This window comes from Myzus persicae, unplaced genomic scaffold (genome assembly GCF_001856785.1).
Source record: "Myzus persicae strain clone G006 unplaced genomic scaffold, MPER_G0061.0, whole genome shotgun sequence".
NCBI lineage: Eukaryota > Metazoa > Arthropoda > Insecta > Hemiptera > Aphididae > Myzus > Myzus persicae.
In genome coordinates, this window is record NW_019103036.1 from 103,146 (window position 1) to 120,863 (window position 17,718).

A 17,718-nucleotide genomic window follows, 5' to 3' on the forward strand; every position below is an offset into this window, starting at 1 on the left:
TTTACTACCCATATTATATGTATAGACGTAGTACGTAGGTACCTATAGTTATTAATAGGAACGGCAGATAGTCAAGTAGATAAAGATATAAATCTATAATTCCAAAAATAGCAATGACCGAACAGGTAACTGATGTGTAAAAACACACATTTTTTATGTTACATTTACAACGTAAATTAAAAATTCTGTAAAATGTGCGGTTAAATGTATTGCCAGCAGAGCTCAAACATAATCTCGTCTTATACCTACGAGTATCATTAGAAAAAAACTATTTGTATAAGAACAAAGAATATTAATATCTTACTTTAGCACTTGTATTATTCTCCGTATAATATTGTATTGATTTTATGTAACATGTATTATATGTTCTTACATATTTTTACCGTACAATTTAATTTTCTACATAGTATTTACAAATTATGATTGAACAAAACGTTATAATAATGGAACAGGACTACGGAAGGGTTCAGCGTTATTAATGTTCAATAATCTTTTATGAGATGTGCGATTTTAAATAATTTAAAAGCACGTAGAAGAGCGTCTTAGATACGACACTGAATTATAATAATTTTAATTAAAACCAGTGACAGGTTTTTGTTCATTAAAAACTGCCCAACATGGTGAAACTCCGGAATGAGACCGATATTAATTGGAAATAGATTGCAATAATCATTCCACTCTGGAACGGTATTATATATCCTCATTTTTGATCGCATTCCCCAGCCGTCATTAGAAAACCCCCATTACGATTCTTGGTGCTTTTAAAACGTGTTTTTAATGATTTCTTTCTCTGACTAAAGTTTAACAATATTTTTTTCCTACAACCGAGAGCCAGATCGTGTCAGACACGTGATCCACTTCACCACCCCTTACCACCACAGAACTTAACCTGTACCTTATTTTAATTGTTTTCATTTAAGGGTCCCTAGAACCCTCGGAAACTGCGCATATAAACAGTCTTACCACAAAAATATCGACAGTATACGATGTACTCATTATAAAGGATTATAAGAGCGCTTTTCACGAAACATCAACTATATAAGTACTTTGAATTTTTTTATCGTTAAAATTTATATGTTTATATGTATATTCTATAATACTATTATAATTTCACTGATTTTGGGCACAACCGTAAATATTTTGTTTTATTTCAATACTTTAACATACATAAAAATACTAAAATAAATATAAACAGTTGTGTATTTGATGCGTATATATAGACATATATTAATATATACCTAAATAAATAGTAAATGGTATATTGTCGAATGTTGATTACATATAATTACATAAACTAAAAAATATTATATTATATAAGAATAAAAAATATTTTTATTAAATAAAATGTACTCAAAATAAATGTATAGGTAATTTTATATTTACATTTATGCTTTGATATCTTGGACAATTTACATATTGTTACAAAGAATAAGTCTTAATTGATGGTGGCGAAAAATTTAGAGATTTTTTTTCGGCCCCGAATTTAACAAAAAATAAAAATAATAATAATTTATTCAAATAAATTTTCAAATTTTCTTCGGGTTATTTCCATTAGTCTATCACAAAACTAATCATAAATTCATAAAATAAGTTATTAGAGTACAAATCATTTTTTACCAGTGGCTAACCTCAAATATTGCAAGTGTATGTGTTTATAGATACAAGTAATTGATTTCATTACATAGGTTCCGTAAATCTGAATTGTGTATATATATTGAATAAGGCTAGGTTCACATGGACGCGCGTACACGCGTATCGATTAATCGCGCGTATTTAGATATGCGAGTTTCTTATACATCATTCACATGGACGCGCGAAGACGCGCGTACACGCGCGTCGATCACGACAACGACGCAAGATTTTATTTCCGCGCGTCTACGCGCGTGGCTTCGCGAAATTAAATACTGTTGATCGTTATTGGACCGTTCAGTTGACACGCGCGTTTAGGTGTTTGTGTACCCGATTTACGAAATAATATACATTTTTAATTCACTTATTTGTATAAAATAAATGTATAAAGGTAATATATTATATTAATAAAGGAAATAATATAATATTTAATTAATAATATTATTATTATTATTATTATTAAGGACACCGTCTAGACTCATTTACTATTCTAAGAATGCCAGTTATTAAATCGAAATGTATATTTTCAATTATTGTTATTTTTGAACATAATATGTTATTATATGATGGAATTGTGCTGGGGTTAATTTTGTGATCAATTGCGATTGTTACCGTGAGCAGCTCGTGTTACTCGTATCACTCTAATAATATTATAGCTACTTTATAATTTACTTTCACTGTGATCGGTTTGAATATCGTGTAAATTTATTATTCTTTGAAAAAAAGTGTTTTTTGTATAAAAAAATATGGAAATTAACATAGACACATTAATCAATGAAGTTGAAAAAAGGCCTGCCATATGGGATATGTCAAGCCATGATTACTCAAACCGAACAATGAAGAGAAGAAGTTGGGAAGAGTTGGTGCTTATTTTTTGTGGCACAGAAGATTCGGAAGAGCAGAAAAAAAGTTTAGGTAGGTACTTAATTAATCTATATTTTATTATATTAACGTTGTATTAAAATTTACAAAAATAGAAAATTATTTAAACCATTTTATCTTGCCATTCTAATTTACCTTCATTCATAAAATGATTGGTAAACTGTTTTCGAATCGTATCAGCATCACGTACATTACGACCAGTATAGGTTGGATTAAGATTTGATAATGGTGCTGCATAAAGCGTATCTTCATATTTGAAACCGTCTCTCACTCTGACATAGTTATGTAAGACACATATGGCTTTAACAATATTTTCTGCAAACTCGATCTTAACATCTAGTGGTCTGTGCAATATTCGCCATTTACTACACATAATGCCAAATGTGCATTCTACAAATCGACGGGCCAAAGTTAACCGATAATTAAAAATTTTTTTTTCGTACGATAAACTTTTACCACCATAAGGTCTCATTAAATTTTCTGTCATACCAAATGCTTCGTCAGCTACAATGACATATGGAACTTTTATATCATCAATATCAGTTAGAGGTTTAGGATCAGGAATATCTAATTTTTTTTCAGTCAATTTTTTATACAACGTAGATTCTTTATATAACCCTGAATCGCTGTCTTTACCATAACCTCCGATATCGACCCATATAAAACAATAGTTTGAATCACACAATGCCATCAAAACCAAAGAAAAAAAATGTTTATAATTAAAATAGATTGAACCTGAGTCTGGTGGTTGAGTAATTCGTATATGTTTCCCGTCCAACGCTCCTATACAGTTTGGGAAATATGCACGTTTTTCGAATTCGGTTGAAATATCTATCCATGTCTGTTTATTAGGTTCTTTCATAACAATATTCTTTAATTTCATCCATAGAATTTGGCATACTTGACGTATTATGCCACTCAAAGTAGATATTCCAATTTTGTAATTATAGTGTAATTCGGTAATTGAGCAACCTGTTGACAAGTATCTGAAAAATAAAAATAAAGACTTGATAGGTATCAATGTATAAGAAAACGATTCTGAACGGAGATCAGAGTCAGGCATTATTCGAATAAAAAATTATTATTGATTTTTATTTATTGTTTTAATTTTTATGATAATTCGTTATTCATAATTTATTGAAAGATTTTATTTATTTTATTTTATATCTTTATTCGGTTACTCATTATTTAAAATGACAAATACAGTTAAATCCAATAAACTATCAGATGAATTATTTGAGCAGATAAATAATCAATTATAATAAATAACAAAAAATCTAAATAAATATGTTGTTAAATCATACAAATTATTAATATTATTTTATTATCTCAATAATCGTTATTATTATATTATTATTACAATATACACCTAATGATCCAATATTTGTTATATTTATATCTTATTTTTTGTTTATGTACATTTTAATACAATTTATAAATAATTATCACTGCAAAATAAAAATCTAATATAAAATGTAATATAAAGTTTTATTTTGCATATTTTGACTTTTTAGTGCATGTTTGCGTGCATATTTTAAAATTTAAAATGCATATAAATCCGGTCTTTAATTATTACATATAACTATATATAAGTACCTAATTAATCTTATTTGAAAATTATTTGAATTTGTATGGTTATTTTATTATTTTTTACACTATTAGGTTACATGAGAATTAAAAAAATATATTAACGGCTGTAATTATAATTATTACTACAAATTTTTAATGTTATATTGTTGTTATTATTTGAATTTTTATAATTTATTATTAAATAATTATTAATTATTATTAGATTGTTAAATTTAGTAAAATTTCCATAAAAATTTGTTTGGTAGTTTATCGGTATAATACTATAATATCTACCAAGATTCACCGATTTTTGGTTTCTGCAGGATTAGAATTACAAAAAAGATGGAAAGGTCTTCGGGATGGCTATGTAAAGGAAGTGAAAAAAATGAAACAAATAAAGTCTGGATCGGGAGCGTCTGCGAGGTCGTCATATTTATACTATGGAAGATTACAGTTTCTACAGCCTACCATAAAAAAAAATTCGACCGAGAGTAATTTTGAGACTGCAGAAGTTGGTGATGATGAAGACGTAGAATCAGCAACTGAAAATTTGATTGAAGAAGACAGTCCCAGTGCTTCAAACAAGGAAGGTATTTTCAAAACTCCTCCTAACCACCAACGAAAAAAAATAAAACTTCATCCTGCTGATGAACACTTCGCAAAAATAATTGAAAAAAGTTTAAACCAAAGGAATGTCGCAGAGAAAAAAGAAGAAGACGAAGATAAATTGTTTTGTTTGTCTTTAGTTAAGGAAATTAAAAAAGTACCTGAAACAATGCGTTTAAAAACTAAAATTGAAATTTATAACCTTATTTTAAAAAATCAGTCAGTTTCAACTCAATCTCATCATCTAAATACTACAGATACCTCTCAATCTAACCATTTAGCCACAGCTTACAGTCAACAATATACACCACGATTTGCATATTCACAATACGATCATCCAAATTATACAACTGCAGTTCCGTATGGTACGCCTCATCAAATTTACAACACTCAAATGAACCAAAATAATATAGTACCATCACCTGTCAGTGACATTTCTCAAGAGTCATCAGATATTGATATATTTGGATAAAAATCTAATTTAATAAATATATAAAGTTATTCTATTTATATAGGTACCTGCTTATTTTTAATTTTGTTAAACGCCAAAGGTTGATTTTTTTATTTTGTTTTAAATTTTAATATTAAAATGTTTTTTCTTTCATATGGTTATATTAAAATTTACTTTGTTTTATAATTAAAGTAGTATAAAAATATGTTTCAGTAAATAATAATTTAAGCGACATTTTTGTTTGATTTCCCTTAATTATTATTAGTTATAATAATTTACACAGACTTACCTTAAAGTGACGATAAGTTTTTCGTTTGGTGATATGCAATATCTTATTGCATTTTCATCAGCTTCTATATCATCTTTAATTATGTCTAATAGATCATCAAATGATTTAATAGACATTCTAAAATAATTAAAAAATTTGTCATTGTGTTCTCGAAGTTTTGGATACAAGGTAATATACAGACTAAAAGAAAGTCTTGTTTTTAAAATTGGATGAACCCAATATTTTCTTTCCCTTTTTTGTCTTTGTCTTCTTATCCTTCGGTGGACAACCCATAAACACACAGCATCTACTACGTCCATTCTCGATGGATGTCTGAACTGTACTAAAATATTATTATAACTAGGTACTTTGATATCTATTATTTACTTACACTGCTTTATTCAACGCGTGTAAAACGCAGCTATCTGAACGGTCGTACGCGCGTTTTGCGGCGGGCTAACGCGCGTGTACGCGCGTCCATGTGAACCTAGCCTAAGTAAGTAGGTATACTTATATACATTCATATATAACTAATAAATGATGGTGTATCCCTAATAAATGATAGTTATTTTAATTATATTAAACATTAAGTTAAATGAATAATTTGGAAGCATATTTGACATTTTAACAATTTTACTTAGACCATCATTTTTTGAATAAAACGTATTTAGTAATTTATAACTAAAAGTTTAAAAAAAAACAAATTATTTAGTATTTTATCCAAAACTTTTAATGCATCTTGTATCGAAAGTGAAACAATTCTGTATGTATAGTACCTACCTAGTTATAGGTTATTTTTTAATTTTTTCAAGTGCCAGTCGTGTTCATATTTTCATACACGTTTTGTAAATCAATTCATTTGTCTATTTATTGGAATACAGTTACAAATATAATTACCAATAGAATTATTTATTTATGCAATAAAAGGTATTCAATCAATTTGAAAAACTTCATAAATTACATACCTGCAGTAGTTTACATTTTTAAAACGTGTTATAGGGCAGGTACTTACTGCTGTATAGTAAGCTTTTTCTTAGATGATAACATAATATTTATTTATTGTTTAAGTCGATAAAACATTTTCAATATTTATTTATCTTAATTGTAATATACAGTTTTCTTAATATTATTATGATTACTAATTTATACTTATGATAAAAATGTATATACTTGGCATTCATATGAACCGGAGTCTCTCTTTTGTACATATTTGATCTGTAAATCCAAATTATCTGCGTTGTCTGCATACATTACATGAAATCTATCATCATTTGTATACTTAAAACACCTAGGTATATACCTCTACCTATATAACCATGTAAGATCTTAAGTATGAATTACCAATTATTATACGACGTATTATTTTATTCAAAACAACTTCAAGAGAATTTCCGTTACCGTAACATATTATAATAACATAATTTACTATATCGATTAATAAATTAGTTTTTACAAATTGTTTTATGAAAGTTCAGTTTAGTTTGATTATAATTTAATGACTAAATAAACTATAAGGGTTCGATCGTCCGGAGAACCCTTCGATAAAAACGTTTGCTGCTGCAAGAAGATCATAAACAATTAAGTTATTGGACCATCTAATTGTATATATATATATATATATAGATGTATTACTTGGTAGTGACGACAGCGTGTGTAGTACCTATGTTAAAGTCATTGAATTTATACCAGCTGTATGCCCGTACAATATTGTGCTTGAGCTAAATGATTACAAACTGAGTTTGGAGTGGGTAGGTCTACATTTTTCTCCGCTCTCAATCATTATTGAAAATGTCTGCCACTTAAAACGTCATATATATTTCAAAAAATAATTATATATATATATATATATAGGTACCTCCTATATATTTAATTTTATTTAAAAAAAAACATGTCAGTTTGTAAACACTGACATTCCACAGATTTTATGGACGAATTACGAGTGTGCATATTTTTATTGATTTTTATTATTTGATTTCTTTTGAATTGAGAATTCATAATAGAACATTTTAGTTCTACTGATTTTTGGTGAATCCAAGGAATGCTAACGGAATCGGCGATGATTTGGTATTGCTCTTAACAGCTGATATTCAACACAATTTTGCTGTTGAGTCAAATTCTAAGGAATTATCAAGATCTAATAATGTAATAATGTAATCGTTGAACTATAATATTAAAAATATTTGTATAAAAAGAAAAGTTAGTTAATAATATATTATATAGATTATTGATATAATACAGATTAGAAAAGTAATAAATCACCCCTAATCAATTATTTTGAAGAGTAAAAACGTATAAACCATTTATGTATAATTTGTATGTTATAGGTAGGTAATTAATTAGTAAGCAGGATAATATCTTCATTTGACGTTTTTATGGACCAACTAGATGGGCGTTGACGTTCCCGCCCATTTCGAAGCATTGAATTAAAAAAAAAAATTAAAAACGTAGCTCGTTGGCTATTATTAAAACATTATACCGTATTAAAAAAAGACGTAGTTTAATATAATAATTGTGTATGTATATAATATGTGAAATCCCGATGGGGTATCTTTGTGTCCGATTTGTGTTCGGATACAATGGGATAATTGATATGTTTGCTGCTAGTGCTGCTGTTTCTGTGGTTTTTCCAGTTGGCAGTTATATTGTTTAAATTGAAGGAAAAAACACAGAGCTGCCGGAAACGCCTACCGAATAATAATAAAAATTATATTGTACCGTCAGACCATATTTTTGAATGGAGTTTATGAAATAGAACAAAAAGTACACGTTTTATTGTTTTTTTTTCTCTCCGTTTTTTCTGTAAAATAAAATATCCGATTTACCACCGTGTATCGTCTTACCGCAATTGAAATAGTCCCCGTGAAACAGTTCTGTTTTAATCGATACGTCCGGTATGAATAGAGGGATTTTTTTTCTTTTTGTACCCAGATTTCCAACAGCGATTAGAGATTGGTAGTTTTGTTTCCACACGGTCCACTCGGCCACAGATTATTATCGTACAATGACAATATTATTTTATATAGTATACATAATTGAACGCGCAGTGACACGATAATATAATATTATACAAAAGTGGAACAACTGTCATCTATGTGGGCGCATCGCTAAAAATCATATCGATTCCATCCTTACTCGCGGGACCTTTTGACTCTGCAGCCATTCAGTTTTCATTTTTTTCATTCTTTTTTTTCGACGAAATATCGATTGCGATCGAATTACACGTGGGTCCGACGCGATACATTCATAATACGCTGTTCATTCACGGACAAAAATCATTTAAACGATAACAGAATATATTGTTTACCGGATACCTATATAATATGATGTGGACATAATGTGTACCTTTGTGGCTAAATGATATATATATTTATATACAGGTACATTTCTAAACGACACCTGCTACATCAATAAATTATCAGACGAAGAAAAAAATAATTTAATTAAACTAAACTAAACTATATAATTGTATCTACTAAATAAGTTCTTTTCACTTGCTTATTCCCGTGCATCACCATAAATTTGTGATAACACAATTAAACATTTATATTTTATTTATAACAAAGTATTCGATTTTTTATCAGGAATTCACTAATAAAAAACAATATAGTATTTAGTTTTTACCATCAGGTTTTAATTTTAAATTCAAATATTGTACCAAAAATGTATCACTTTCCTTTATATTTGTATTTAAAAAATTTACTAAAATTGATCGAGTACCTTTGGGGGATGAAATATAAATATATTTAAACATAAATGGTCCTATTTTACTAATATTGAACTGGTTAACATATGAATTTTTTATTCGTTTAATTATTAAGGCAAGTTATCTGTTATAGCGGTATATGTATAAGAGCAATTGACTGTATGTGACATGATGTATACCACGTATATAATATGCAATGTTTTAGGGCAATAGAGGAGTGGACTAAGAAGGAGTTGTTATGAATAATAAATACTTGACAAAAATTCCATAGAGCTTAATTTGACACAAAGTATTAAGTATAAGGACATAATATAGCATAATAATATGTGTGCAGTCGTGTATAGAAATATGTTTGTGTGCAGTTTTTTCAACGATCCCCATAACAGTAGCTTATTTTTATGATAAAAGAAATTATTCAGACAATCAAAATATATTCAAAGCATAATATAGACACAATTCATGATTTAAGGTAGGGGTCTCCGATCTAAAGTCTAAATTCTAAGGAATTATAATATGTAATTTTAAGAACACTTAATATAGTATTATATCAAAAAAAATATTGAAGAGAAAATATAGTATATATTATGACAAATAAAAACTTAATTGAAATCTTAATACCTTATTTCACTCAAATATATATTATATTAGAGAATAGCAATACATTATATTGTATTATTTATCATATTTTTACTCAAATATTATAATATTATAACGTCGTGCCTACTTCCCAATGTTCAATGGCTATAGATAATAAACAATTTTTAGAAATAAAGAAAATATAAATTCAATATTATGTCCATGCAAAAAGTATTTTGATCGACAATTGTAACTATTATAATTACATATAGATTCATTGGTAATAGGCAATAGATAACTATTATAATACTTACTTGTATATTATTAATCTAGAACTTTTTTAACAATTTCATTAATTTATGAAACCATTATAGGTATTTATACTATTTATTATCATTTCACAACTCATAATCAGGCATACGATCAAATTAATTAGGTACATAATTGTTGTGCACTCTGTCTATACACACTCTGGATTAGAAATTGTAGGTACATTTTACACCTATCATTAAAAACGAAACTTATTTGACGTAAACCTCAAAATTAAAAATGATGTTTATCAGTTAAAAGGTCGAAATACATTTTTTTTTTTTGTATCGCTTATAGATATATTACATCTTGTGTTTATAAATAGAATCCAAAAAACAAATAAACATGGCAAATTGAATTTGATTACCGCACCGGTGAACTCGAAAGAGTAAACAAATGTCACTGGCAGATAGCCGCTCCGAAACGTTTTCAAACACAGTTTATTTAATAATTGAAAACTTACTACAGTAGAAGGAATAAACTAAAGGGAAAAAATGTTGTGTCAAGTATTCACGTTTGCGATTCATTCAATTGAGGTCCAACAAAAGACCCAATTACAGACGGCCGGCCACCTTAAAATGTAAAAGTGTATAAACAACTCCCCGTTATAGAGAGCAGTAAATCAAATATATTATATTGTGGGGTGTTTCTTTCAGACGAATCGATGAGGATGATAATTAATCATGATGACGAGGAGCCACCCTTCGAGAGACGACGACGGCAGAGCAAGTGTTATAAGCCAACGACAAAATGTCATAATAGTCTGTAATTTATCAAAAATAGAGATCGTGACAAGTTATAAAAGTCTAATATATTTTTAAATCCAAAATGATTTTTTTCTATGCATCATATTATGTTTTGTGAAATATGCGCAAGGAAAATATTCTAAACCTAAATTAAACTTGAATTATAAAAGTTACATAGTCGAACGAATGTAAGAATAATAATTTAATTTATACATATACCCCGTGTTCTAAACTCGAAATTGTTTGGTTTATTCGATTGAATTCACTTTTTGGAGTTATAATAATATGTTTAATACCTTTTTTTTTAATCTGTATTAAGGTACCTATATTATTTGTATGAGAATCGGGAGGAAATCGTTTTATTATTCGACCTGTCAATCAAACTATTACTATAACGGAACACTAATTTGCTAACAGCATTTTTTTTACGTATTACTTTAACAGATGATAGAATAACAATAAGAGGTCGATTTAAACACTCTTATCGTTTTACAAGATCAACCGTAAACTGTGTGTCTAAATAAACGTAATATTTTTTTGTTATGTATATAGCGGTAAAAATGAAATTTAATCTCATTTTAAAAACAACAACAACATAATATTTCAAATATCGATACTGGTGAGAACATATTTTATCAATATATTGATATTGTATATAGCTACATCAATACGTATAAATAAATTCTAATAAACTCTATTATATCCAACAAATATTGCGAAAAAAAATAGGATTCGAATCAAATAATTTGCTAAGGTATTTGCTTTCACAATATTGTTGTGACCTGCAGTTCACTAAATACGATTTAATCAATGGAAACATCACAACAAAAATCGGTCGTTGTAAACAACATAATTGTTTTGTAAAAAACTAATCAACGATGGCTCGTATGAGTATTTTTCATAGGAAATTTAATAACAAATTAATAATAATGTTAACTCAGGTATGCAACTAGGGTTAATTACTATGCTTATTATAATATTACCGGACTAGATGAGCTACCAGTCGTCACTTCATCAGTTATCGAAAATCTACTACTAATATAATTAATAATAAGGAGAACATCAGAATTCATCAGCGTATGATACCTCTTTATTTAATTTTAAATTTACTCGTATATATTTTCAACATCACCTTATTTATAGCATCATATGAAAATATACACGATAAATTATTTTTTATTTTGTCTTTAATTTAAGTTTTATATTAATATTATAGACATTTACAGGTACCTTGTTTTAAAAAAATTTAAAAACTGTGGTTGAAACTGCATTAAATTGAGTAATGTAGATGGTATGAAAATACGCCAACGCTTCCAAATATTTGACGAGGCACAATTTATTTTGTATACAATTTGGTATAAATGTAATACTCGTTTGGAATACCTCTATTATAATTTATACTTTCAATTTGTTTATTAGTTAGACATAATACATGTTTCAATACAGTATATATTATTATACTTCTTTGAAATACTGTAAATACTCATTGAAAATATAATACAAAGTAAAACTGTCCTTCAAAAACAAGCACAGTAGAAATTACTACGATTTATAATATATTTATATATCTATTCAATTTGTCTAAGCAAAAAATATTTTAAAAGCTATACGGTATCCAACTCTGAAGAACGAAAAGTTTTACCAATCAGGTTTTTCTGTATAATCAATTTGCTGTTTAGAGTGTTCCTAAAAAAATTAGTTTTAAACATGTCAAAAAACGTGAAAGAATAGCTTATAATAATATTCAGTTGAGTATACAAAAAACTTTTTGGAAATCATTTTCTAGATTATTTGGTCCATCTCGTTTTAATACAATGACACCGTATCTTAAACAAAATATTTTCATTTTTATAAATAAAAAGGCTAATTATATATTATGAGTTATGACATATGAAAAATCTACTGTAAACTGGTTGTCAGATGAACTTTCATTTTAAGTTTTTAGTTTAATATTATATAAGAATGTATGTAAAAATAGAGTTTAAGAATTTTAAACGTTATACAACAAAAATGAAATTTTTAATGACTAATTTACCACAAACTTAGCTTCAAGAGGAATCGTTTCTATGCTATTTAATTTTTTAATTTATTTAAATGTAATGTATTAATTATTATTTGAATAAAATAAATAAATAAATTGAATATTATATGAACGCACATAATTTAAATCTATTTCAAGAGACACATTATATTCGTAGGGTCGTTGTGAGATTACTGAACGATTAATGTTCCCCTTATTGCAGGGATATATTTATAAATCATTAAATAGTAATAAAATATGTATAATATTACTAGTACGATAGAAATACGGCACCGGGCACTGCAGTTACGATGAAATCTATAAACAATGTATTGGAAGATTCAGCGACAATAAAGTGCATCAAGAATTCCGGATGGATGGCTTAATAAAGCTTAAACACTATTATTTGTCTTGATATCTTCGACCCTCCACGAAGTATTATCGGCCGATGTGTGCATGTATACATATACATACATTATACACACGCACACTCACCAGTGACCCTGCAGTAGGTGTTAAATTGAAATTAGTAATAATAGGAGTAGGTGGAAGCGGAGAGGGTGTCTTATATTGGTCGAGGGTGACAAAGCGTAAATATCTCTCCGGGTGCGTCGCCGTATTAATAATAATAATTTGGAACGGACGCCGCCACAGCAGGACACGAGACTTGGAGACAATGGGAGAAACAGCAGACTACCACTACTATATACAGAGGGAGCTTTTGTCAAAAAGGGACAAAGTAGGTATTCTTCCCTCTAACCTTCCACTCGCGCTCTAACTCACTCTCTCCTATGCTCTTTCGCACTCTTTCTCGTATCACTCTTTCTCTCTATCTCTCTCAGTCCTCCTCTCTCTCTCTTTAACTCTTCGAACTTTATATAAAAGCTTTCGACAAAATTTATAATAATATATTTGCTGCGAAATTAATTCTCTCCGCGGCGGTGGGAAACAAGGACAATAATAAGACTCAGTACGTGGGAGGCAGAGAGGCAAGGGCAAATGTCTCCTTTTAAACGGGTGTATATAAATTAATTGAAAATTCTTCCCTGCCACGATGATTCTGATCTCTATTGAGACATTTAAATAACAATAGCTCTGCCCCGGTTGTCGAGTCCTCGAATAACTTTACTGCTGCACCCTCACCGTCACCAATATAAAATACGAATTCTATTCCCTCTTATATAAAACGTTTCGCTCTCCTCCCTTCACCCGTTCTCCTGTCTCACTCACGCACAGTCGCATTCTCCTATTCTTACCCTTTTGCTATTTCTTCTTCTTTTACCTACACATCGGAAATTCGGGAATCAACTATTTTTGAGCACGAAGCTACTCTTACTCGACACCATGTGACCATGTAAAATATAATATATATATATAATTAATTATAACGCTCAATATGTTATTGATGTCATTATTAACATTATTATTAATTGTATACTGTACCTCAAGCAAAAAAGATTGTTTTAAATGAATCCAATATTATTTGGTTGGATTTTCATCCACAATAAATTGTAGGTTTTCCACAAAATATGCCCAATTAATCAATTCGTGTAAATTATATGAGGGAGCCATTTATAAATCCTATAAAATTACGCATGATTTAAAATAGTTTAAATGAAAGATGTACATAATTGTAATGTTCAGTTGAAATTTGATTATAACTTTATTAATTTGTATAAGCATATTGATTGAACTTTCCGATTTAACTGATTACGAGATTATAGCAAAACGTATTTATCAAGGTGGTATTATGATAATGTAGTTAAACTATGAGTTAACATACTGATACAGGGTGCCTACTGGAAAAATAATCATAGCATCAAAATTAATTATTGTTCTGGATTATATCATATAACTAAGTACATAAAATAAGAATTTATATATATAATTAAGAAGTAGTACTCATACAGATTATCTTGTGTCCAATACGTATAAAAATGTGTCATTCACTAATATTTGGAGAATATGATTTAATATAGAGCGCCTATAAAGCACCTATTGTAACTCTTTAAAAGTTAACAACCTTTATTTCACTATACAAACTGCTTCCAATGTATTTTAATATCAAAATTTCAAATATCTTAAATAAAATAATCATGTATTTTCATTTTTTTTTTTTTAATAGGCAAAATATCTTTTAGATTTATATTTTTTTATTGGTTTAATATTTCAAATAATGCACAAATAATAATCTGTAGTATTTAAATATTTCTTTTTTTATTTCGTATAAATTTGGTTTGGCTTCCACAATAAAATGTCGTTTTATTTAAAGGAAGAATATAAAATATTAATATGTCATTTTATCGGTCTGTTCTGGAAAGAACGAGTTATAAGTGTAATAGAATGAATTTCTAGAAAATGTGTAAATTTGCATATATATTTGTACGGAGTATATGTTTCAAACGCGAACGTATTTTTTTTTTTATTACTGTGACGGGTTATAAAAAGCAGAGGGTCGGATATTTAAAGGGTTCGCCAGACAGTATCATTGCAGTGGTAATGGTCTGCAGGCAATAAAAAACACTCTTGGCGATATTGAATCAAATACCGTGGTGAATATTTCTCGGCAAGTCGTGTTTCGAGTTCGGGAAAAGTTTTACAGCGATTATTTCTTGGCAAAATATCAATTTTTCAACTGAAAATTCAGTTGAAAATGTTTCCAAACAACAACTTTAACTATAAAATAACTTTATTGAAAAGTATTACCATTTATATTTGTATTATTTATACATAAAGTTTTAATACTAAGTATTTAGTATACCAATAGTTAAATAACGCAAAAAATATACCCAACAAAATGATACTATATACGTTTTCACAGTATTTCATGAAAGTTTTACTAAATAAATAAGCTGTAAGAAAAAAAACGATTATTAAAAAAGTAAAAGTGGTCTGGACACATTATTTCCAGATACTTTCATATTTAGCCGAAAGTTGGATAATTCCGAAATGATAATAAATTATTGGGCTATTATGGGGTGCAATATAAATTACATACCTTATACATTTATGCCATTTTAATAGTATTATAAAAGCCTCGTAGTTAAGAATTAAGATTATAAGATTATTAATTTATAGATTTATCTATAAGCAATATAACATACAATTAACTATGAAGTCTATAAAATTAAAAAAGGATTTATAAAAGTCTATATTTTACGTTTTACTCATTAATTTTCGTACATGATCTACACCGCGGTAGATGAAGTGCGCTGTATCATATTATAAACATTCGATATTTAACGGTTTTATTTTATTTCAGATCATTATAACATTTAAATACGTATACTAGTTTAGACCCTCGACGGAAGTTCATGGGTGTAAACTGTATAATTATATTGTATCAAGTTTGTATGTTCTCTGTATAAATAACAGTATCAATGAAAGGGTATTATACAGCGAGTGTTTGCTACAGAAACGCCTAATTTTCACACCCTCCAAAATACGTTGTCATTATCCGGTTTGCCTGATGGTTTTTAGTTACATTACGAGCACGCTCTCGAGTCTCAACATCCTCCGCTGTACTTAACTCACGCGCACTGTTGAATGAGCGAAAAATTAAGTATTCATAAACGAAATGATATACATAATATCACATCGAATAACACCATATGTAATTCATATTATGTCATATAGTATTATTATGGTTGCAGCTGTACGTACTTATACGATATCTATACACATAAACTATAATAAATGTTACGCATTAAAGTGCTATTATTCGTAAATAATATTTAATTTTCAATGCCCGACTTGTTTATAAGTTATATTTTCACTTAAACACTTGCAATTTGGATTGATCTCGAATATAGTAGTGGGTGTTATTCTTTTTCTAAATTTTATATTGAAATAATAGTATACTAATAAAAAACAATTTCAAGTGTAAACATTTAAATAATAATTAAATCAGCTTAATATTCAATTTTTAAAGATTAAAATGCTTAATTGCACCTAGTAAATTTAGCTAATATTATTTTATAAATTGTTTTAGAATCCATTTGAATTTTTTAAAATATATTTAAATTGTATGTACCGGTATCAATGTGTTATAATTTATATAGCTTATATAACTGCTGAATGAATAATATGATGTAAGTAAGTACCTACCGACCTATAACTTAACAACTTGAAAAATAAACAAGGTAAACTACCCTTTCATAATAGACGTGGCAAGAACAGTTGGAATTAAGAAATTACAGTTCATATACAGCATATCTCACAATTCGCACGTTTTCTCTTTAATTTATTATAGACATCATATTTTTTGACAAGTTACTGTAACAGTTAGAAATGTATTTAAATATGTAAATAATATCTTTTATGCCATTTAACTTGTGTGACCACTGACCACTAATATATGATAGAAAGTAACAAGTTTAGTTGCAATCAGACAAAAAGAAATTACTAAAAATCAATTATGCTTAAACATCGTATATAATTTCGAATTTTTGCAGCGTAAGCAAAAACCATATCGAATAGAACTATCATTTCACAAAATTTACTTATGATTGCAGAAAAAAGCTCCCACATTCCCACCCCCCATTCAATAATTCGTTTACAATTACTCGGCGCTGGGCCCGCCGCGGGTCCAGCACTGCTTTTGGGAGGGTCTCGATGGATTTTCCCGGACGTCGTCGCGCAATAAATATAGACGCTTCGTACAATAATATAATATCATATAATAATTATATAGTAACAACGTTGTATTATGTGTGAGGAGGGGGACAATTTAAACATAAATTATAACAAACTGTGATAATAATAATGACACTTAATGCGAGGGACGCGTCTGCGCGTGATCACTGTCCTCTGCAGTAGATTTACCGATCTCGGATTAAAAAAGTGTACACATACACACACACACACACACACACATATTATAATATGACGTGCGCTCGCAGATATACAACCACCGTCGTTCGGCGCTGGGGGATGACGGTGGCGTCGCTATAATACATT

General features: G+C 28.5%; 2 protein-coding genes across 3 annotated transcripts; one reads left to right on the forward strand and one right to left on the reverse strand.

Moving 5' to 3' along the window:
• The first annotated feature begins 1,777 nt into the window (after window positions 1-1,777).
• On the forward strand, window positions 1,778-5,227 carry LOC111033659. Its single transcript, XM_022314518.1, has 2 exons — window positions 1,778-2,544; window positions 4,404-5,227. Exons 1-2 carry the CDS (start codon window positions 2,376-2,378, stop codon window positions 5,156-5,158), a joined length of 924 nt encoding a protein of 307 aa, XP_022170210.1. The 5' UTR covers window positions 1,778-2,375; the 3' UTR covers window positions 5,159-5,227.
• LOC111033658 (protein ALP1-like) lies at window positions 2,446-5,887 on the reverse strand. 2 transcript variants are annotated; one of them, XM_022314517.1, is made up of 3 exons: window positions 5,427-5,887; window positions 2,968-3,497; window positions 2,446-2,901 (listed from the first exon to the last, which is right to left on the reverse strand). In XM_022314517.1, the coding sequence occupies exons 1-3, from the start codon at window positions 5,723-5,725 to the stop codon at window positions 2,615-2,617; spliced, it is 1,116 nt and encodes a 371-aa protein (XP_022170209.1). In that variant the 5' UTR covers window positions 5,726-5,887; the 3' UTR covers window positions 2,446-2,614. The 2 variants fall into 2 exon arrangements, with proteins under 2 accessions (XP_022170209.1, XP_022170208.1); XM_022314516.1 differs by having other exon boundaries at window positions 2,448-3,497; window positions 5,427-5,883.
• Between the last annotated feature and the right edge of the window lie 11,831 nt (window positions 5,888-17,718).

Excerpts from the sequence above, each read along its gene's own strand:
- LOC111033658 (XM_022314516.1), bottom strand. The coding sequence starts at position 5,725 with ATGGACGTAGTAGATGCTGTGTGTTTATGGGTTGTCCACCGAAGGATA. Across the intron at positions 3,498-5,426 it reads AAACTTATCGTCACTTTAAG|ATACTTGTCAACAGGTTGCT; the intron begins GTAAGTCTGTGT and ends TTTATTTTTCAG.
- LOC111033659 (XM_022314518.1), top strand. The coding sequence starts at position 2,376 with ATGGAAATTAACATAGACACATTAATCAATGAAGTTGAAAAAAGGCCT. Across the intron at positions 2,545-4,403 it reads AGAGCAGAAAAAAAGTTTAG|GATTAGAATTACAAAAAAGA; the intron begins GTAGGTACTTAA and ends TGGTTTCTGCAG.